The following is a 22,073-nucleotide window of genomic DNA, read 5'->3' as shown; positions in this document are numbered from 1 at the left end:
AAGCTTGAATCTGTTGTGTGCTCTTGTGTTGTTGTGGTTGAAGCTGAAGTAGTCTTTGATAGGCAGGACATTGCAGCATATGATCTTGTGGCCATAGTTCTAAGCTTTCAAGACCCAGGATTGTAAGTCTAGTTTCGTAAGGAGTTGTTGAATTGTTGAATTGAATTGTTGAAGTCCACACGTCATAGAACAGCCAACTTTGCCTCCCACTGTGCTATCATGTCTCCCTTGTGGACTTCAACTCCCAGAATTCCTCAAGACAGCTTTTCTGCAGTTGGGAGACCTCTTGTTGTACAGGTTAGCGTCCCATACGGACCGCGAGAATTGTTACTTCAGGCACGCGTGCGCCTTTGCACCACAAACCGATCAGCTCCGCGCGCCGCCTCCCAGCCAGCCAATCGCCTCTTCTTTCACGCTCCGCCTCGTGAGAGCCGGAGTCCTCCCTGGCTGTCAAGAGTGAGATCATTGCTCCCGGCCAGCCCGCCTATTACGTGCTTCCGCTTCTGTCCTTCTGCGCCTGCCCGACTCCTTCCTCCTGCGGTAGCTCCGCCTCTATCCTGCTGTTTCTTTCGTACCTCGCCGGTAGGTTGGCTTTTTTTCGAATTTAAGCGCTGGAGGCGGAAACTCTCCCTGACCGGGATGGGGGGGACGACACCTTTTTATCATTATTCCTTTCTTTATTTGAGGGGGGGAGGGAGTGGCGCCTTCTCGACTCGGCTACTCCAGGCTCGTCCAGGGCGGAGTCGCCATAGAACCCTCCGCGTTTTACGTTTGTCCCCAGTTTTCCCAATTGGCGGCTCCTGAGATGCAGAACGACAATACCCATCACCCCCAGCCGGCATTGGGGCGTGCATTGCTGTAGATTGCTATACTTGCCTAGGGAATCCTATCCGTCGCGGCGCCACCGGAGTCCCTTCTCTGCAGAGGGGGAAGATAATCTGCGAGGCAGCCGTTTGATCAGTGGAAAATAATTATAAATAATAAAATAACGTCCTCCTTCCGAAGGTCAGGTGGATCCTTTCCATTTCTGACCATTCTTAACAGTATTTACAATTTCTCTTTTCGTTGTTTACGACAGAGGTCTCTAACCTTGGCAACTGTAAGACTTGTAGACTTCTATTTGCATGGTCCATTATTTCTTTGATTTTCATAGAAACATAGAAGATTGACGGTAGAAAAAGACCTCATGGTCCATCTTGTCTGCCCTTATACCATTTTTTCTTAGGAGGAATACTGTATATGTTTATCCTGGCAATGTCTAAATTCATTTACTGTGGATTTACCAACCACGTCTGCTGGAAGTTTGTTCCAAGCATCTACTACTCTTTCAGTAAAATAATATTTTCTCAGGTTGCTTCTGATCTTTTCCCCAACTAACCTCAGATTGTGCCCCCTAATTCTTGTGTTCACTTTCCTATTAAAAACACTTCTCTCCTGAACCTTATTTCACCCTTTAACATATTTAAATGTTTCGATCACGTCCCCCCTTTCCCTTCTGTCCTCCAGACTATATAGATTGAGTTCATTAAGTCTTTCCTGATAAGTTTTATGCTTAAGACCAGAGGTCCCCAACCTTTTTTGCACCAGGGACCGGCTTTAAGCTAGACCAGTTTTCCATGGCCCGGTGGGGGGGGGGGGAGCTAGCTGTCAGCGGCGCCGTAAAAGGGGCGATCAAGAGAGGAATGGGTGAATGAATGGACGGAGGGTGGGAAGGAAGGAAGGAAAGAGGGAAGGGACAGGAACAAAAGAAGGGTGCAAAGGAAGCAAGGAAAGGTGTGAAAGGGGAGAGTAAGAGAGGAAGGAGTGAAAGAAGGGAATGAGGGAGGAAAGAAGGGAGGAAGGAAAAGGAAAGCAAGAAATGGAGGGAGGAAAGGAAGGAAAGAAAGAAAGAAAGAAAGAAAGAAAGGGGGAAGGGACAGGAACAGAGGAAGGAAGCAAGGAAACTTATGAAAGGGGAGAGTAAGGGAAGAAGGTAGGAAGGAGAAAGAAAAGAAGAAATAGAGGAAGGGAAGGTAAAAGAGAGAAAGAAAAAGAGCAAGAAAGAAAGCAAGAAAGAGAAAGAAAGAAAGAAAGAAAGAAAGGCAACTTCAAAGAAAGGCTCACTGAGCATCTCTCACTCTCTCTCTCTTTCTATCCCTCTTTCTTTCTTTCTCTTCCTTTCTCTCCTCTTCCTTTATCTCCTCTCTCTCTCCCTCTCTCTTTCTCTCCCCCCTCTCTCCCCCTTTCCCTCTCTCCCTCTCTTGCTATCTCTCCCCCCTCTCCCTCTCTCTTTCTCCCTCTCCCTCTCTTTCTCTCTCTCCCCCCTCTCTCTTTCTCTCTCTCTCCCCCTCTTTCTCTCTCTTCTTCTCACTTTCTCTCTCTTGTTTTATTTCTGTCTCTTTTGCTTTCTCTCTCTCTCACTCTTTCTTGTTTTCTTTCTCACGCTCTTTCTCTCTCTTGTTCTCTCTCTTGCTATCTCTTTCTCTCCCCCCCTTTCTCACTCTCTCTTTCTCACTTTATCTCTATCTTGCTGTCTGTTGCTCTCACTCACTCTCGTTCTCTCTCCGTTCTTCTCAGCGATGACGCGCGCACGCCCTGCCCGCCTCACCTTTGCGAGAGCACTTTCGCCCCGGGCTCTCAGCAAGGGGGTTTGCAGGAGAGGCGGGGCCGGCGAAGGTGATATTGAATGTCGGGGGAGAACGGGTGGTTGCACGCGCTCCCTATCCCCCTGCTAGCCCACTCGGAATATTCAAAATAAGAAAAGCCTTCGCCGGCAAAGGTTTTTCTTATTTTGAATATTCCGAGTGGGCTAGCAGGGAGATAGGGAGCTCGTGCAACCGCCCATTCTCCCCCGACATTCAATATCACCTTCGCCGGCCTCCGCTGAGGAAAGCCTTTGCCGGCATTTCCTCTCGGCGTCAAGGAGGCGCAGCGGCGGGCGGAGAGAGGGAAGGGGGGGGGCAGCGGCGTCCCTCCTGGCCTTGGCGGGCCGCCCAACCCTCCCCACCTCCTGCAAACGCGGCGGGCGGCGGGGGGAGAGCGAGGAGCCGGTTCCGGCGGGCGCGGGGCTTGGCTGGCTGGCGGGGGGAGCGCCGCTGGTGGTGTGGAAAGGCTGAGGGGGCCCTGGCGCCGCGGACCGGCTGAAAAGCCCCAACGGCCCGGTCCTGGTCCGCGGACCGGCGGTTGGGGACCTCTGCTTAAGACCTTCCAACCATTTTTGTAGCCTGTCTCTAGACCTGTTCAATTTTATCAATATCTTTTTGTAGGTGAGGTCTCCAGAACTGAACACAGTATTCCAAATGTGGGCTCATCAGCGCTCACAATCTCCTTAATATTTTCGTTGTTTAGAACAAGGTCTCAAACCTTGGCAACTTTAAGACTTGTGGATTTCTTCAGTTTGCATGGTTAATTATTTCTTTGCTTTTCCAACTGAATATGTAGCCTGGGTAGCTGTTCTTTCCAACTTGGTTCTTCATCACCGTTATGTATATTTCATTTCTTTTTGCTGTAAGTTGTGTGCATAAGTGCACCAGCGTGCCTTCCGTTCCCTGTCCTAATGTTTCTCTCTTACTAGTATCATGTATATAAACATTGTTATATCTTTGTATACGCCAATACATACTTGACAAAACAAATAAATAAATATGAGTTGACACCCCATCTGCCCTAGGTAGTTTGGCCTGTAAGCCCGACAGTTGGTTCTATATAAAGTACAGTGGTACCTCTACCTAAGAACGGCTCTATTTATGAACTTTTCTAGATAAGAACCGGGTGTTCAATATTTTTTTGCCTCTTCTCAAGAACCATTTTCCAGTTATAAATCAGAGCCTCCGAAACTGTAACCGGAAAAGGCAAGGAGAAGCCTCCATGGGGCCTCTAGGAATCTCCTGGGAGGAAACAGAGCCTCCATCTTCTCTGTGGTTTCCCCAATCACACACATTATTTGCTTTTATATTGATTCCTATGGGAAAAATTGCTTCTTCTTACAAACTTTTCTACTTAAGAACCTGGTCACGGAACAAATTTAGTTCCTAAGTAGAGGTACCACTATATGTGTGTGTGCTTACCATGGTCTTCCAAGACTGAAGGATGCCCATGCATACATTTAGTTAATGTTGGATTCTTTTGTATCATACTCACCCCTTTTTCTCTTGCATTGTTTTTATAGTTAATGTTTTGCCACGAACTATAAAGTAAAGCTTGAAAGAAATTACAGAAAATAGTGTCATAGCCTAATTAAAATAAGACTAGTCCAGGCTGCCAGCAGGACTCAAAAACTGACCTCAAACTGTGCACATGTAGTTACCAAAATGTGGCTAGGGTCTTCTGAAAAGAGAGTAGCTAGTTTTTATTAAAGATATGTGTATTAAATTAAACTAAACTAAAATATTTAAAATAGATTATTGCTTTGACCAAAACCTACAGTGTTACTTGCTGTCTAGTAATGAGACATTGCCAAAGTCTTGGTTATTTTATAATGCAGAGAAAATCAATAGAGACAGCATTAATTATGTTAATAATTTTTCTTTCTTTCATTTTTTTAGGAACACAAACCAATGCTTATTTGACTATTAGTACTGGAGTCATTCCAAGTTAATTGTGGATATCTATAACTGATGGGGCCATGGAGAGTATTACAAATCTATTTGGTGACTTGTGTGAGGCTCACATAGTATCTGTGTCAACAAAGATCCATTTGAACAAAAGAAAGAGCAGCAAAAAAATTTCAAGGAAAAGTCTCAAAAAGATTGCATATAATACTTTGTTTGCTAATCTTTTTCTGGATGAAACCCACAAAGTTCCTCAATCAAATTTTTCTAGACTCCCTGTGAAAAACAAAATATTAATGCTGTCTTTCAATTTGAGAGTTGCCGGACTGGGTTTAGAAGCAGACCGGCTGGAGCAACTTGTAGAGGAATTAGAAACCTCTACTTGCTTACCGTTTACTGAAATTACTTCTATTTTGGATTTTCTGGTACAGCTTGCAGGAAGTGGGCCGCCTCATTGCTCACCCCTAAAAAAGGATTATTTCGTGAATAACAAAAATGTAGGAAGAAACACAAAATATCAAGGGTATGATTATTATGATGTTAGCGTATTTGAAGCAGATGCGCAGGCTTTTATTGCAAATGAAGAACTTCAATGTAATGATACAATTCAAAAGACGTTGCAAATTATGGAGGCAGCACCTGGCACAGGTCTTCCTACGGTGGAACTGTTTTCACAGCATTGCTCAATGGGGGACAGGTACGAGAGAGAAACTCGGGTGTCGCTCTTCGGTGCGCTCATTCACAGTCGTACCTATGATATGGACATCAAGTTGGATTTGCCACCTGTGCCTGACAATGCAGATATGTCTGGACTTGCAATCAAGGTATAAGATTGTTTTCTTTTGTCTATGCCAGGGATCCCCAAACTTGGCAACTTTTAAGACATGGGATGTTGAGTTGAAGTCCATAAGTCTTAAAGTTGCCAAGTTTGAAGACCTGATCTATGCCAATATTGATCTTAATGAACTCGTGGATATTTATACTTCCTCCATAGAATATAGCAGGGCGTCCAGCAAACCTGGAAAACGGAAATCAGGGAAATATCAGGGAATTTGTTAAAAAACCAGAATAAATCGTGGGGGAAACAAATTATTAAAATGTTTAAAAGTTGGGGAAATCATGTAAAAAAATCAACAATGCTGCCTGGCAGAGTCAAGCAAAAACGAGCGTAACTGTGGCAATGACTTGCTTCCTCAGCTACCAATATTTCTCCACGGCGTAGCCGTTTGGTATGATGTCATCTACGACCGTGCCTTAACTAGATCGCAAGTTACAGGGAAATGTCTGGCAAATATCAGGGAATTTCAAAATGCTTTCCCCCTGGACACCCTGGACAGAAGCACCACTGTCTCCATTCATTCTACCTCTACAATTTCACAATTATTATCTCATTGGAAGGATAAACAAAAGACAAAAATGTAAATTTTAACTTTCATGCATTCCCCTAATCTGATGCCGTAATGTGATTCACATAAATATACTCAAGAAGATCAGTATGCTTTGCCCCTGTCTCAGCATTGCAAAATGTTTATTGACCAATAATATGTTTCTGACACATCAATATTTCACAGTAACTTGGGGTTCTAAAATTTTTTTAAAAAAGTTTTAAAAAGTTTTTATTTACAAGTATACAAAACAGAAAAGACAATAATAACAGTTGACAATTGAAACCAAATACATTACAATATGTCTGAATATAAAAATATAACAATCAATAAACATATAGACTTATAAAGAAAGGATAGAGAGAGAGTAGAGAGAAGAAGAAGGGAAAAGAAAGAGAGGAGAGAAAAAGAAAGAAAGAAAAGGGTGGGCGAGTGTACAGTGGAGCTGTGTTAAGAATATGAACTAGTTTTTAAATTTATTAGCTCATTACCTTAGATCAAGATTTGTAGTATAGATAGGTAGAAGCAAGCGTTGAGTAAATCACGGTATAGAGATTTTGGAACTAGAAGTTAAATTTCATATTTATATATCTAATATCTCTTACAGCTATTGGAGAAAAAAGGAAAGGTTTTATACCAGATTTGTATCTGATCTAATATATCCAGATCATTCCATTGTTTAAGCAGATTATTCTCTTTTTTTTAACCACATGTAGAAGGGATCCCAACAATTGTTAAATGAAGACTCGGTTTCATTTCTAACTGCCATGGTTAATTTTTTATTGCTTTCATTTATTGATATTATTTATTCCTGTTTGAATGTTATGGCATAGCAATATGGTCTCACATGAGATATTTTTATTGAAAGTTGGAATACACCAAATCTGAGTATTAATTTTAATTTAAACAATTTGTTATAATCTCTTATTTTTATTAGAACAATCCCAAAGCACAATTGTTAAAAGCAATAATGTAGGAACAATAAAGGAGTATGTTTATATTTGCAGGTTCCCCAAAGTATTGATCCTTCTGAAGATGAAGGATTCCAGTCAGCATCCAATCTCACTCCAGACTCTCAATCAGAACCTAGTGTAACACCAGATCTTGATCTCTGGGAGGCAGCACTTACTTTTGGACCCAGTAAACGACGGTGCTGGGAAAGAATTGGATTGTAAATATTTTGCTTTATATTTTGAAAAAGTATAATAATTGTTCAATTATGTTTCCTTCCTCTTTACATTTTTGACAGGGAAAAGAGACAGGAAATGTGTGGAGTTGCACACCTAATAGTGTGGAGACTAGTAATAAAGGAAAACTGATTAATAACATTCACATTTGCATGTCTTTGAATGATACATAATAGTTGATGAAAAGGAATGCATAATAACAGGATTCAGAATATAATGTCTTTTATCTGGCATTTTCCAAACTTTTTTTAAAAAAACATAGAAAATTATTAAAATAACCACCAATTTTTTGATATTATAATTACTAGTGCAGTTGTGAAGATAATTGTAATAATTAATAATCCAAATCCTTTAAAAGTTATTTTATATAAATGAGTTGACTTTCAACCTTCCCCACCCAAAAAAAGCAGAGGTTGATTGATGTACAAATAAAATAAGAGTACCGTAATTTGCCAAAGAAATTACAATTACATTGTTCTTTTTTGTTAGACTATATTTAATGCAACAGGTATTAAATAATATTTAATAAGGTCTTTACTCAAAAGGAATTGAGGGCCATAAAGATTAGATGCCACCAAATTGGAAAGAATTTGTAATCTACATCTCTTTATAACATGGTTGCATGATTCATAGCTTAGCTATACAGTACTGAAGGTCAAACAGCAAAGGAAAATCGTATATGTTATACTGTATATCGTTTTGTCAATAATAGTTTTCTTGAAAATTGGGTCTCAGTTTCAAAAGTAATTCAGACTTCTAGTTTTAACATTTTTGTGGATGTTTTTTTCTGACAGTCCTCCTGGGAAAAAAGAGGAGCCATATCTTTCAGAAGCTGGTAGAGAAGCCTTTGACAAATTTTGCAGACTTCGAGAACAAGAACTTCAACTTTTCAGCAGTACTAAATTTCAGTTTCCACAGCGTGTATTAGTAAGAGAGCCAGAAATTGTTAAAGATGTGTTGAATGTTCTTATCGGAGTTGTATCCACTTCTTTCTCATTTAATCAGGTATAACATTTCTATATAATAGTTTTATTTTTAATAGAAAAATCTACATATGCATTTTTGCATTCTATCATGCTGGACAAAGTAGTCTAAGAAAAGTATACATTTCTCAATTTTGCAAAATCTATCAAGGGTATTGTTTAATGCAAGGGTCCCCAACCCCTGGGCCACAGCCCATTACCAGGCTGTGAGCCATTTTGAACTGGGCCGTGGAAGCAGGTGAGTGAACGGGCGCTCATTCCCATTTGTGCAAGCAGCAGGCAAGAGTGTGTGTGGTCTTGCCTACTGCTTGTGTGGAACCATCCCGTCTCCTCCCAACACCCCGTCTGCAAAGCCAAAAAGATTATGCCACTAATTTAGGAACAGCACTATATTGTGAGCAGAGACTGTTTCACCTTATTTCCCCCCTCTCTTTTGCAATAACTGTCCTTCCTCCCCTCCCGCCCTAAAAAATGTATCTAAGGTGACTCAAAAGAGTCCTCTATCTTGAAATAAATGTTGATTATTTCTGGTGAGGAGGTATAGAATGGGTCTTCTCAAGCAAGATGCTTCCATAAATGGAAATGGATATTGGACTGCTCCTACATTTTGCATACTCCTAGAACTTATTATTGTAAGTCCTGCCCCGAGTCCTACGGGATTGGCAGCATAGGAGTAGAATAAATTAAATTAAGACATTATTTTAAAAACCCTCACTAAGTAAAGCAATTGAATTATGTAAGTACCCCGTCTTATACTGTGCATACAAATCCAATAAATAAATAAATGCCCGCATTATTAAGTTTATTTGTTGCTACTTAGTAATGTTTTCAATTGCTCTACTTTTTAACTATTACAAATAGCTTAATAAACTATCCAGATTCTTTTTGGATGGTTTAAAAAAATATTGTAAAATATTAATGGCCATACTTTTGATTTAACTTTAAGGCATGACCCATTTATTCAGTAAAATAACATTAAAATTTATTAATTATCAATTATATATATTATATTAATTATATTAATTATTGACAATCATCACCTCGAGGCTCGACTACTGTAACGCTCTCTACATGGGGCTACCTCTGAAAAGTGTTCGGAAACTTCAGATCGTGCAGAATGCAGCTGCGAGAGCAATTATGGGCTTCTCCAAGTATGCCCATATCACTCCAACACTCCGCAGTCTGCATTGGCTGCCGATCAGTTTCCGGTCACAATTCAAAGTGTTGGTTATGACCTATAAAGCCCTTCATGGCACCGGACCAGAATATCTTCGGGACCGCCTCCTGCCGCACGAATCCCAGCGACCGGTTAGGTCCCACAGAGTTGGCCTTCTCCGGGTCCCGTCGACTAAACAATGTCGTCTGGCGGGACCCAGGGGAAGAGCCTTCTCTGTGGGGGCCCCGACCCTCTGGAACCAGCTCCCCCCTGAGATTAGGATTGCCCCCACCCTCCCTGCCTTTCGTAAACTCCTTAAGACCCACCTTTGCCGTCAGGCATGGGGGAACTAAAACACCTCCCCCTTGCCCATGTTGTTTTGTTGATTGATTGACTGTGTGCCTGTTTTTTATATATACTGCTTTTTATGAGATTATTAATTTCAATTGGAACTGGATGGGTGGGCATTGGATTTGGTATTGTGTACTGTACTGTTTTTTATTATTGTTGTGAGCCGCCCCGAGTTTGCGGAGAGGGGCGGCATATAAATCCAATAAACCTAAACCTAACCCATATCTCCGGGACTGCCTTCTGCCGCACGAATCCCAGCGACCGGTTAGGTCCCACAGAGTTGGCCTTCTCCGGGTCCTGTCAACGAAACAATGTCGTCTGGTGGGACCCAGGGGAAGAGCCTTCTCTGTGGTGGCCCCGACCCTCTGGAATCAACTCCCCCCTGGAGATTAGGACTGCCCCCACCCTCCTTGCCTTCCTTAAAAGTCACCTCTGTCGTCAGGCATGGGGAAATTGATTCCCCTGGGCCGTTTCCGCTTTATGTATGGTTTGTATGAGGCGTATGATTGTTTTTATATTTTATATTAATGGGTTTTAAATTGTTTTAATTTTGGATTTGTACTGTTTCTGTTGTTGTGAGCCACCCTGAGTCTTCGGAGAGAGGTTGCATACAAATCTAATAAATAATAATAATAATAAATAAATAATAATAAAACACTAGATCAGTTTTGTGTAAGATAATTTTTTCATGGATCGGGGAGAAGACAAGTGTGCAACCTAGAATCCTGTTCTGCCGGCGTGTTTCAACCGCCCGTAATTACAGGGTAATTAGTCCAGGAAGACACACACCACACGATAAAAGAAAAACCCAAAAGTTTTTATAAACAGAAAAACAGAAACAGCTCCCTTTTTAAAAGGCAAAGGGATTTTCTGGTACACACAAGGCACAGGTTAAATGCAATCCAATTTCTCACCCAGTAACTGGGAAATTGAGTCCAATTCTAAAGTCCAGAGAGTCCACACACAATCTTGAACAGCACAAAAACCACGATCTTGATGAAACAATGAATCAGATAAACTGCCATAAGGCTAAAACACCAAGCTGCACTTTTATCTGTAGCACTAATTACAGCAGCCCCACCCAACCACAGGTGGCCTCATTTTCTCTTGTAATAATCCTTCAGTTGTTGTCTCCTATGCATCACTCTACGCATGCGTGAATGTGTCATTAATTCTTGTTCAAAATGCAGGGGTGATACAGATGATTGATCTCCTCCTGGGCTGTCTGCCAAACTCCCCTCTTCCCTGTCACTCACGCTTCCTTGGTTAGAGGAGGTTTCGTCGGCAGATTCCATCGGGAGCAAAACAGGCCTACGGCACGTGGATGTTTCCCCCACATCCACCTGCACATTCCTTGGGACAGGAGCTGGGCCAGAGCTAACCACAACAGAATCCCTTGCATGTGCAGCTTGCAATCGGGTTCCCGCTCCTATGAGACTCTAATGCCTGATGATCTGAGGTCTAGCACTGGGGAGCAGCTGAAAATACAGGTGAAACTTTGCTCACTTGCCTCCAGCTGTGTGGCCCAGTTTCTAACAGGCCAAGGACCAGAACCATCCCATGGCTCAGGAGTTGGGGACCCCTGTCCTATATAATCAAGTTCAGGCTATAATTTATTTACTATAAAGACATTCCATAGGAAATGTATAGAAAAGAAATGTTCTAGTGGTCTTTTTAACCAGTGGTCTCCAACCTTTCAGGATCGACAGACTGGCAGAGGCAAGGAAGTGAGGGGGTAGGGGGATAGTTTCATGTGCGATCACACCGCTTTCACAAATGCAGCTTTGTGCACTGTGCATTCACTTCCGCCCCCCAGTTCGAAAGAGGTTGCAGCTCCCTGCCCTGGATAGTTAAAGCTTCCTATTGAATAAAAAACCAGATTGAAATTACTTAAAATGTTGTATTTAATTTTATTAGAATATCTTACAATATCAAATTAGTATTTATTTATTTTTATTTATTTATTTATTATTTAGATTTGTATGCCGCCCCTCTCTGAAGACTCGGGGCGGCTCACAACAAGCTAGAACAAATCATAAATAATCCAAATAACTTTAAAATATTTAAAGATTTAAAAGAACCCCATATACTAACAGACACACACACACACAAGCAAACCATGTATAAATTAAACATGCCCGGGGGAGGTGTTTCAATTCCCCCATGCCTGACGGCAAAGGTGGGTTTTAAGGAGTTTACGGAAGGCAGGAAGAGTAGGGGCAATTCTAATCTCTGGGGGGAGTTGGTTCCAGAGAGCCGGTGCCGCCACAGAGAAGGCTCTTCCCCTGGGGCCCGCCAACCGACATTGTTTAGTTGACGGGACCCGGAGAAGGCCCACTCTGTGGGACTTAATCGGTCGCTGGGATTCGTGCGGCAGGAGGCGGTCTCGGAGATATTTAGCATCGAGGTAATATTTAAGATTAAAACTGTTACAGTATTCAGTAGAGTTTTATTTCAGGAGTTAATATAAAAATGGTACATTTAAGTATTTCCCAATTGGATTAATGAGGACATGTATTTGTTTAGAAAATATATTCCAGGCTGTGCATTTCACTAATTTCCTGTTATTGTTTTCCCAACTTTATAGGCAGTGCAGATATTTGTAGTTAAACAAGGCATTTATGTATCTGGAACTTCACCTGAAAGTATGAACCGTCTACTATCAGAAGTAGCTGAATATGGAACTTATTACACACGACTGAGCCGTTTCTCTGTTCAACCAGTCCTGGACTCATCATATAAAAAGGGGCTTGTATTTCAGGTAATGCACTTGCAATTTTTATTATTAATTTGGTTGAACATAGTCTTCTCTTTACCTAATATCTGTTAGTAAAATCTGGTATGTCCTCTGTTTTGGAAGAAAAAAATTGCCTTTCTCTTATGCTGTTCAATTAAATCCCAGTTGTACAAAACTCCTCTTCACAAAGAGCAGGGAGAATAAAATACTGAGAGCAAGCAGAATCTTGTTTATGCATAAACCAAACTATTGCATTTCACTTGGGATTCAACCTGGTTATGAGATTGAAAGTGTGTTAGTCCCTCTTATAGATAACTTGCACCAGAACCTGGATTTTTGTCGTGCACCCCTCTTAATCCTATTAGATTTTTCATTAGTGTTCTAATACCATCAATTATAACATTTCTCTGGACACTTGTGATGTTACAGACAGAACGTACTGTTTTGTAGGTCTTCTCCATTCTGGGAAGGTGATTCCAGTAAGTAGTTTTGACCAATCAAGCTCTTTGTCTCTCCAGGATGTTTCTTTTCTATTCCAGTACTAGTGAGACACATCCTTTGTTGATTCTGGGTGAAGTATAATTAATTTGCTGATGACATTCACTTATATAATTCTGCGCCAGGTAGGGGATGATGTAAATTTCTTTATAGAGTCTCTCGAGATCATTAGATGATGGATGGGACAAAGCAAGCTACTGTTGTGTCCCAGAGGATAGTTCTTCTGTGTCTACAGAAACTGTCAGATCGCTAGCAAGGCTTTCTTTGGGTTTGCACTTTCGTGAAGAAACAGGTTCATTATTTGAGAGTTCCTCTGAATTCTTACTTTTCTGCTTGATAATCAAGCAGAGTACTTTGCTAAGGGAAGGCTTTTCCAAGCTTTAGTGTAAGATTTAAGGTGATTTTTAGATAGGAGGTACTAACAACAATGTCTCATGCCTTCATTAATTTATTAACCTCATTAACAATGTAGTATTGTCCCTGCACACAAAAACACATGCACATTCATGTCTTAGCCCAATATACCTAATAGCTGAAACAAATATTCCTTACACTATATATCTACACATAAAGACACGAAATAGCCAAGGGAGTATCCACATGTCTTTGTCTTAATCCCTGCTCAGCATTGTACCATTTGTTATACATTCCATTTATTCTCCCAAATGCCTTCTATGATATACTGTTCTTGATTTATTCAGCAACTAACATTCAGATTAATGTAACCTAAGACTAGTATCAGTCAATTTTGATATATCTTGGTTGATATATCACAAGGAATACAAAAATCCCGTTCCATTGCATACTACTTATGCTATTGTATACATTCAGGGGTCTCCAAGGCTAGAGTTTGTCTTAGAATTCAGCATACTGCTGTCCACATCCCACAAAGTAGAATAGAATAGAATAGAATAGAATTTTTATTGGCCAAGTGTGATTGGACCCACAAGGAATTTGTCTTGGTGCATATGCTCTCAGCGTACATAAAATAAAATATACATTTGTCAAGAATCATGTGGTACAATACTTAATGATTGTCATAGGGGTCAAATAAGCAATGAAGAAGCAATATTAATAAAAATCTTAGGATATAAGCAACAAGTTACAGTCATACAGTCAACATGGGAGGAAATGGGTGATAGGAATGATGAGAAAAACTAGTAGAATAGAAGCAGATTTAGTAGAAAGTCTGACAGTGTTGAGGGTATATGTAGTGTACATAATATATTGTTGACTGTTAGCTAGAAATCTTTCTGATTGTCCACTTTATATGTTTGTAAGTATATATAAATTAAACCAAGTTTTTTGTTTGTTTGCAGTGCGGCTAACAAGTGGAATAAATACAATAGCATTAAAATACAGTCAAAATTGCATAATAAAATCAGTAATATAATAACGATAAAATCTTAAAAAGAACCATACACACACAACAATCTAATTCTAGGCCTGCCAGAAAAGCCAGGCTTTCCGGAAGACTGGTAGGGAGGAGATAGTGTGAATCTTGGGAGGTAGTTGATTCCATAGGGTCGGAGCCACCATAGAGAAGCCTCACAGTTTATACTGTAAGAATTGGCCATAGTTCAATTGTGTCTCAATTATCAACTGTGAATAAGTAAGCCATAACTTAACGTGATATACAAATTGATTTATTCATGCAGAGAATGTGTGCCACTACTAAACAACGGTTTTATGTTTCAAAAGGTTGGTGTCTTAAGCTGTAGTGTATGATGTATCCTATCTCCATTTTCCAGTTTAATAAACTATGAGATATGTTGTATTTAATATTTTTAATTTAAAAAACCCTCCTTTTTGCTTTTGTTAGGCATTCACGAGTGGACTGAGGAAATACTTACAGTACTACCGAGCGTGTGTTTTGTCCACTCCCCCAACTTTAACTCTTTTAACAATCAGCTTTCTCTTCCGAAAACTAGGACGACAGCTAAGGTAACTTTGTAGGATTAATGTAATAGGACAGTGATGGCGAACCTTTTTTTCTTCGGGTGCCGAAAGAGCGTGGGCGTGCATTATCATGCAAGTGCGAGTGCTCACACCCATAATTCATTGCCCGGAGAGGGCGAAAACAGCTTCCCCTGCTCCCCCGGAGGCCCTCTGGAGGCCGGAAATGGCTTCTTTCCCAACTTCTGGTAGGCCCAGTAGGCTTATGTTTCGCCCTCAGCAGGCTCCAAAGGTTTCCCTGGAGCCAGGGGAGATTAAAAACGCCCTCCCCCATCCCCCTGGAGGCTCTGTGCAAGCCAAAAATGCCCTCGCAGAGCCTCTGTACAAGCCAAAAATCAACTGGCCAGCACACGCATTTATTTCTTTATTAGATTTGTATGCCGCCCCTCTCTGAAGATTCGGGGAGGCTCAAACACAACACATGCACATTGGAACTGAGCTAGGGCAACATCTTGCATGCCAGCGGATATGGCTTCACGTGTCACCTGTGGCACCCATGCCATAGGTTCCCCATCACTAATAGGACATCAATGGAAAATTGGACACTTTTCAATAGTGTCCCAAAGATAGTGGTGTGAAAGGTGCTGCCTTTATTTTAACACAGTGGCCTGAACCCCACCTGGTTGGTCAGCTACCTCCCCCAGTGGTTGAGGAGCCTGAGACAGCATTGTCATCAGTGCCTGGTCTCTCCAAACATGCCAACGGAGACATGCCATCCCTCTTGGATGGTCCTGGTTCCAACTCCTCTGAACCGGGTTCCAATGGGAGCATGACAGAGGCTCTTAAGGCTAGAAGAGCATTAGGGAATAAAAAAAATATAGTCCTGACCCCTCTTTTCTAATATAGTGGTACCTCTACTTATGAACTTAATTCGTTCCGTGACCAGGTTCTTAAGTAGAAAAGTTTGTAAGAAGAAATTTTTCCCATAGGAATCAATGTAAAAGCAAATAATATGTGCGATTGGGGAAACCACAGGGAGGGTGGAGGCCCTGTTTCCTCCCAGGAGATTCCTAGAGAGGCGCCACGGATGCTTCTCCCTGCCTTTTCCGGCCCTGTTTCCTCCCAGGAGATTCCTAGAGAGGCCCCACAGAGGCTTCTCCTTGCCTTTTCTGGCCCTGTTTCCTCCCAGGAGATTCCTAGAGAGGCCCCACAGAGGCTTTTCCCTGCCTTTTCCGGTTACAGTTTCGGAGGCTCGGGTTTGTAAGTGGAAAATGGTTTTTGAGAAGAGGCAAAAAAAATCTTGAACACCCTGTTCTTATCTAGAAAAGTCCATAAGTAGAGGCATTCTTAGGTACAGGTACCACTATATAGCTTTATAAAAAAGCTGCTGCTTCAGTGTGGTGCACATACATTTATTTATGAAAATAATGTCACATTGGTTGTATACATCAATGTTGTTTTCATGGGACTAAGTAGAAATGGGTTGGCTGGTAGTTCGGAGATTTTTTTTTTCTCAAAATCCCAGACTAGCTTAGAACCACAGAATTCTTTGTGATCTCCCACCCAAGAGTTAATGAAATCTGGCTCTGCTTAGCTTTTCAGACTCAAACCTAGGTAAGGCAGGATAATCTGGCACACCTAATTATTACTAACAGACTATTCAAAGAATTGAAATATATTTTGTTATACAGTAATACAGTATATTAGTTAGATCAACGTAACATAATTAACAGACTTAGATATTTCCTGTTTTAATTGATTGTGATATTTTCAAATGCATATTAAAATACTTAATTATATAAATTAAGTTAAAATGTTAATTTAAATTGGATTGAATCTAAGACCTATAATAAAATATGTTTATCTTTTCCTAAAAGTTTAGTTACACTTAACATGTATTGTTAGAGCATCCTGGGTTAGACTCTAGAAGGCAAGATCTCTTGTCATTGTTTTGCCACAACAACTCTGTAAAAACTCCATTAAGGATGCAAGGCTCTAATCATCCTCTTCTGAACCAAACATTAGTGTAGCTCAGAGATTATCATGTCTGTCCACTCCCTTGGACAGTTTTAATATTCTACTATAACTGATTGTGCAAGTAAAACTGTTTTGTCTTTTTTTAAAGGTATTTGGCTGAACTCTGTGGCATAGGAACGACTGCTGTGGGAGCAGGTGGGGGCACCAATGCTTCCTTTCCAACTGTGAGTACATGGGCTTGTTTCTGTTTCTAAGCCTCAGCAAAAAAAATGTATATTTTTATGTGTGGCTTGGTTGGAATAAATAGTCGATCTCAAAATGTTTTGAGGCCATGCATTTTAAGTGGCTTGATAGATTTCTACACTATTCAACTTGTAATATTTGTACTCATCATTATTTGTAATAATGTAACTGAGCAAAAAATATGATGTATTTCCCCACCTGTTGAGAGCTATGAAACTACTACAGGCTCACTTGAGCAAAGAAGCAGCTGTCAGCAGTAGCTTTATCCAGTTGATTTCTTGGATAAAGCCAGGCAAATGAGTCTGAACTGAAAAAATGTGAGTTTTATGCTTTTTACACAAACTAGCTTGTATGTATTGCAGGGAGTTAAACTTCTTTCATATCTCTACCAAGAGACGCTTAATAATTGCAGCAGTGAGCATTATCCAGTTCTCCTGTCCCTACTGAAAACAAGCTGCGAACCGTACACAAGGTAGGATCCTTGCATTGTCACAGTGATCTGGCATAATCATGTAATAGGTTTTCTTACATACAACAGCCATTCTAAAATATCTTTTTTTAAAAGGAAATCCAATCTTTTCTGCTTTAGGTTTATCCATGACTGGGTGTATAGTGGTCTATTCAGAGATGCGTATGGTGAATTCATGATTCAGGTGAATGAAGATTATCTAGGCTTTAGAGGTAAGCTTTCTTTGAAATATTTGTTAGATTTATTTATTTTTTGAGTTGAGTTGAGTTGATTTGATTTGATTTGTATGCGGTCCCTCTCCAAAGACTAACAACAATAAAAAAGACAATGTAAACAAATCTAATATTAAAAATAATCTAAAAATAATCCCACATTTTGTTCAGGAACTCAGGGCAACACAAATAAGGCTCCCTCCACTCATTTTGCTCCAACACAACAGCTATTTCTAAAAGATATGTTGGACTGAGAGAGAAATGGAACCCAATGAGTGAAAAATATTGCAGCACAAATGCTTAGTTGCCTGGAATGTGAAGAACAAATGGATAACATTTGAACTCTCACTGCAATCTATTACTTTAAAACTGTACCAAAATGGTATATTTCAGAACTCTTTTTGATATGTCGTATTTCTTTATACTTAGACAAGCATTACTGGACCCATGGATATGTTTTGATTTCTAAAGAAGCAGAAGACTGTGTTCCTGTATTTTTGAAACATATTGCTAATGATGTATATATTTGTGGGAAAACTATAAACCTACTGAAACTGTGTTGTCCCAGGGTAAGTATTAGAAGTTAATTCATTATCTTGATTAGCTGTTTCTGAATCTCTTCCAAATTTTCAGACTCTGTTGAAATAGTGCCCAGAAATGGATCTAGGGTAGAAAGTACATCTGACCAAAGCAAAATAAACTAAAATGATAATTTGTTGATACAACCTAAAACTGCTTTTGCAACCCTATCTCCATGCTGACAATTAAAATCACCTATTCTTTTTTTTAAAAAAATCATAGTTTGTTTTGTCTGTTAAATGTTATTTGCAACCCATTTTTGTATTTTTAGCATTCTTTATTAACCTCAAATCTTTCTGTCCTTACGTTTTTCTCTACAATTCTGTGCCCACTACCTTTGCTCTGTACAATGGTACGTCTACCTATAAACGCCTCTACTTACGAACTTTTCTAGATAAGAACCAGGTGTTCAAGATTTTTTTGCCTCTTCTCATGAACCATTTTCCACTTACAAACCCGAGCCTCCAAAACTGAAACCGGAAAAGGCAGAGAGAAGCCTCTGTGGGGCCTCTCTAGGAATCTCCTGGGAGGAAACAGGGTTGGAAAAGAAGCCTCTGTGGGGCCTCTCTAGGAATCTCCTGGGTGGAAACAGGGCCTCCACCCTCCCTGTGGTTTCCCTAATCGCATGCATTATTTGCTTTTACACTGATTGCTATGGGAAAAATTGCTTCTTCTTACAAACTTTTCTACTTAAGAACCTGGTCACGGAACGAATTAATTTCGTAAGTAGAGGTACCACTGTATATTGTCTTATTTGGGTGTACCAATATTGACCTTTTGTTGTGCTTTACTTGTGCTCCTCACTGGAATTGCTTGCAGTTGTGCTTTTAATATCTTTAGGAAACCTTACTCTTCTCGAGCCCTTTCTGATTACTGGTAGTTTCTCTTAGCATTGGAGCCTACCAGTGATTTTTTGAATTTATCAAAATCTTGTTTTTGGAAGTCCCATAATACATGCTTGAGTGTATACTGCTTTAGTTTTTCTGAAGATCAAGAATTCTAAAATTAAATGGTTATTTTCTTTCATGTTTCTTTCACTACTTCAACTAAGTTTCCCATATTCAGTAGCATCAAGTCAAGGACAGCTGATTTTCTTATATCTTCTTTCAGCTTTTGAAGAAAAAAAAATGCCAGCACTACAAATCAGGAATTACTGGGAGGAATATCTTGTATTCTAATAGATATTGAAATACAGTGATACCTTGTCTTACAAACTTAATTGGTTCCGGGACAAGGTTCTTAAGGTGAAAAGTTTGTAAGACGAAACAATGTTTCCCATAGGAATCAATGGAAAAGCGATTAATGCGTGCAAGCCCAAAATTCACCCCTTTTGCCAGCTGAAGCGCCTGTTTTTGCACTGCTGGGATTCCCCTGAGGCTCTCTTCCATGGGAAACCCACCTCCGGACTTCTGTGTTTTTGCAATGCTGCAGGGGAATCCCAGTAGAGGAATCCCAGCATCGCAAAAACAAGCGCTTCACTGGCAACGGAAGTCCAGAGGTGGGGTTCCCAGCGAACGGAGCATCAGTGAAATCGCAGCATCGCAAAAACACCAAAGTCCTAGAAACCCCACCTCCAGACCTCTGTGTTTTTGTGATGCTGCGATTTCACTGAGGCTCCCCTCGCTGGAAAACCTCACCTCTGGACTTCTGTTGCCAGCGAAACACGCATTTTTGTGCTGCTGGGATTCCCCTGCTGGGATTCCCCTGCAGCATCACAAAAATACGGAAGTCCGGAGGTGGGGTTTCCCATGGAGGGGAGCCTCAGAGGAATCCCAGCAGTGCAAAAACGGGTACTTCACTGGCAACGGAATTCTGGAGGTGGGGCATCCCAGCGGCGGTGGTGGGTTTGTAAGGTGAAAATAGTTTGTAAGATGAGGCAAAAAAATCTTAAACCCCGGGGTTTGTATCTCGAAAAGTTTGTATGACAAGGCGTTTGTAAGACGAAGTATCACTGTATGTCTTCCACAAATACAGTTTAATCTCTTATTGAGAGACATGCTTCCTTTTGGAAGATACTATCCAAATCTTTTTCTTGCTTCTTGCAGTCTCTAAGCAGGGTTAATATTTACAGTTCCTCTTCCCTGCTTTGTTTTGCTTCTGTTACCTTTTGAATAAATAGTATAATTTGCTTGCTGTGTTGCAGAGATAGTCATTTCACCAGCCATCTATTATATCTTCCATATTCTGTACTGAGAACTCGAGCTCATGTTTATTTCCATACTCCAAACATTAATGCTAACATTGAAGGGCATGAACATAATGAATTAATGTTGTTTCTCAGTTTTCTTTGAGTGACTTAAGAAGTCCAATTTCTGCATTACACAAATCTCTTTCTGTGGTCCTTCACCATTTTTATTTCAGCTTTGCAGAGAATTTGGTTTCAAGTCTTTTGAACCTTGCCATGGTTTGTCCAAACATTTTTTTTTACCAATCCTTGTTAGGTGCCAACAATCCATCATCTAAATAAGTCAGATTTCAGTCCCAGAAAGCAGATTTCTCCCATTCACCCCAATTTCTTTATTTGTTTATAGCGCTTTCATTTGCGTGACCAATCGTGTTCAACATAGATGGAGGTTCTGGCTGTTTTTTTGTAGTACTATGGTAGCAAAAACGTCAGAAGAGAAGGATTTAGGGGTAGTGATTTCTGACAGTCTCAAAATGGGTGAGCAGTGTGGTCGGGCGGTAGGAAAAGCAAGTAGGATGCTTGGCTGCATAGCCAAGGTATAACAAACAGGAAGAGGGAGATTGTGATCCCGCTATATAGAGCGCTGGTGAGACCACATTTGGAATACTGTGTTCAGTTCTGGAGACCTCATCTACAAAAAGATATTGACAAAATTGAACCGGTCCAAAGACGGGCTACAACAATGGTGGAAGGTCTTAAGCATAAAACCTACCAGGAAAGACGTAATGAACGCAATCTGTACAGTCTGGAGGACAGAAGGAAAAGGGGGGACATGATCGGAACATTTAAATATGTCAAAGGGTTCAGGAGGGAAGTGTTTTTAATAGGAAAGTGAACACAAGAACAAGGGAACACAATCTGAAGTTGGGGAAAAGATGAAAAGCAACATGAGAAAATATTATTTTACTGAAAGAGTAGTAGGTCCTTGGAATAAACTTCCAGCAGACGCGGTTGGTAAACATGCCTGGGATAAACATAGATCCATTCTAAGATAAAATACAAAAAATAGTATAAGGGCAGACTAGATGGATCATGAGGTCTTTTTCTGCCATCAGTCTTCTATGTTTCTATGTTTCTATTTATTCCTATATGTATCAGAAGGATTGGCATTGGATTTGATAAGCCTCTAAGTTGTTCTGTCTTATCCTTTATTTTTGCTGCTGATAGTTTAGGACAGAGCCAGGCAAGGTTGCTCTACTATGACTTATAGACTTCAACTCCCAGAATTCCTGAGCCAATCATGCTAGCTCAGGAATTCTGGGAGTTGAAGTCCACATGTCATAGAAGAACCAACTTTGCCTACCCCTGGTTTAGGATCTTCAGGCTATTACAGTCAGGAATTGTCAGTTTGCATGGCTATGCTGTTTGTCTTCTTACAAGGTCCAATTGCATCCTCCAGACGAGGCAACTTTAAAACTTGTGGAGTTCAACTCCCAGAATTCCTGGCTGAGGAATTATGGGATTTGAAGTAGACAGGTCTAAAAGTTGCAAAGTTTGGAGACCCCTGCTCTATGTGTTTTAAGTATTTCATGTCCTGTCTCTTTTTGTGTCATGAAATCCTAGAGTTCATTTTATTTGCAGGTTCCTAAAAGTTATATTTTTTATAACAAGTGATCAGAATATATTCTACATTACTTGCTTTAGAGTATTTCTTTTTCTTCTTCATGGTAGAAACACTTGCTAAAA

At 40.5% G+C, this 22,073-nt stretch overlaps 1 protein-coding gene across 1 annotated transcript in view; it reads left to right on the top strand.

Moving 5' to 3' along the window:
- Nucleotides 1-499: 499 nt before the first annotated feature.
- Nucleotides 500-22,073, top strand: part of TUBGCP6 (tubulin gamma complex component 6) — a 44,162-nt gene continuing 22,588 nt past the window's right edge. Inside the window, exons 1-10 of the mRNA XM_070755387.1 lie at nucleotides 500-582; nucleotides 4,524-5,353; nucleotides 6,922-7,085; nucleotides 7,896-8,106; nucleotides 12,179-12,352; nucleotides 14,649-14,770; nucleotides 16,848-16,923; nucleotides 17,305-17,414; nucleotides 17,532-17,623; nucleotides 18,053-18,192. Of these exons, the coding sequence (XP_070611488.1) occupies nucleotides 4,604-5,353; nucleotides 6,922-7,085; nucleotides 7,896-8,106; nucleotides 12,179-12,352; nucleotides 14,649-14,770; nucleotides 16,848-16,923; nucleotides 17,305-17,414; nucleotides 17,532-17,623; nucleotides 18,053-18,192 (1,839 nt within the window). The 5' untranslated portion in view covers nucleotides 500-582; nucleotides 4,524-4,603. The remainder of the gene's footprint in view (nucleotides 583-4,523; nucleotides 5,354-6,921; nucleotides 7,086-7,895; nucleotides 8,107-12,178; nucleotides 12,353-14,648; nucleotides 14,771-16,847; nucleotides 16,924-17,304; nucleotides 17,415-17,531; nucleotides 17,624-18,052; nucleotides 18,193-22,073) is intronic.

This window comes from Erythrolamprus reginae, chromosome 6 (genome assembly GCF_031021105.1).
Source record: "Erythrolamprus reginae isolate rEryReg1 chromosome 6, rEryReg1.hap1, whole genome shotgun sequence".
NCBI lineage: Eukaryota > Metazoa > Chordata > Lepidosauria > Squamata > Dipsadidae > Erythrolamprus > Erythrolamprus reginae.
The sequence above is the reverse complement of the archived record's forward strand: the minus strand, read 5'-3'. Positions and strand labels throughout refer to the sequence as shown.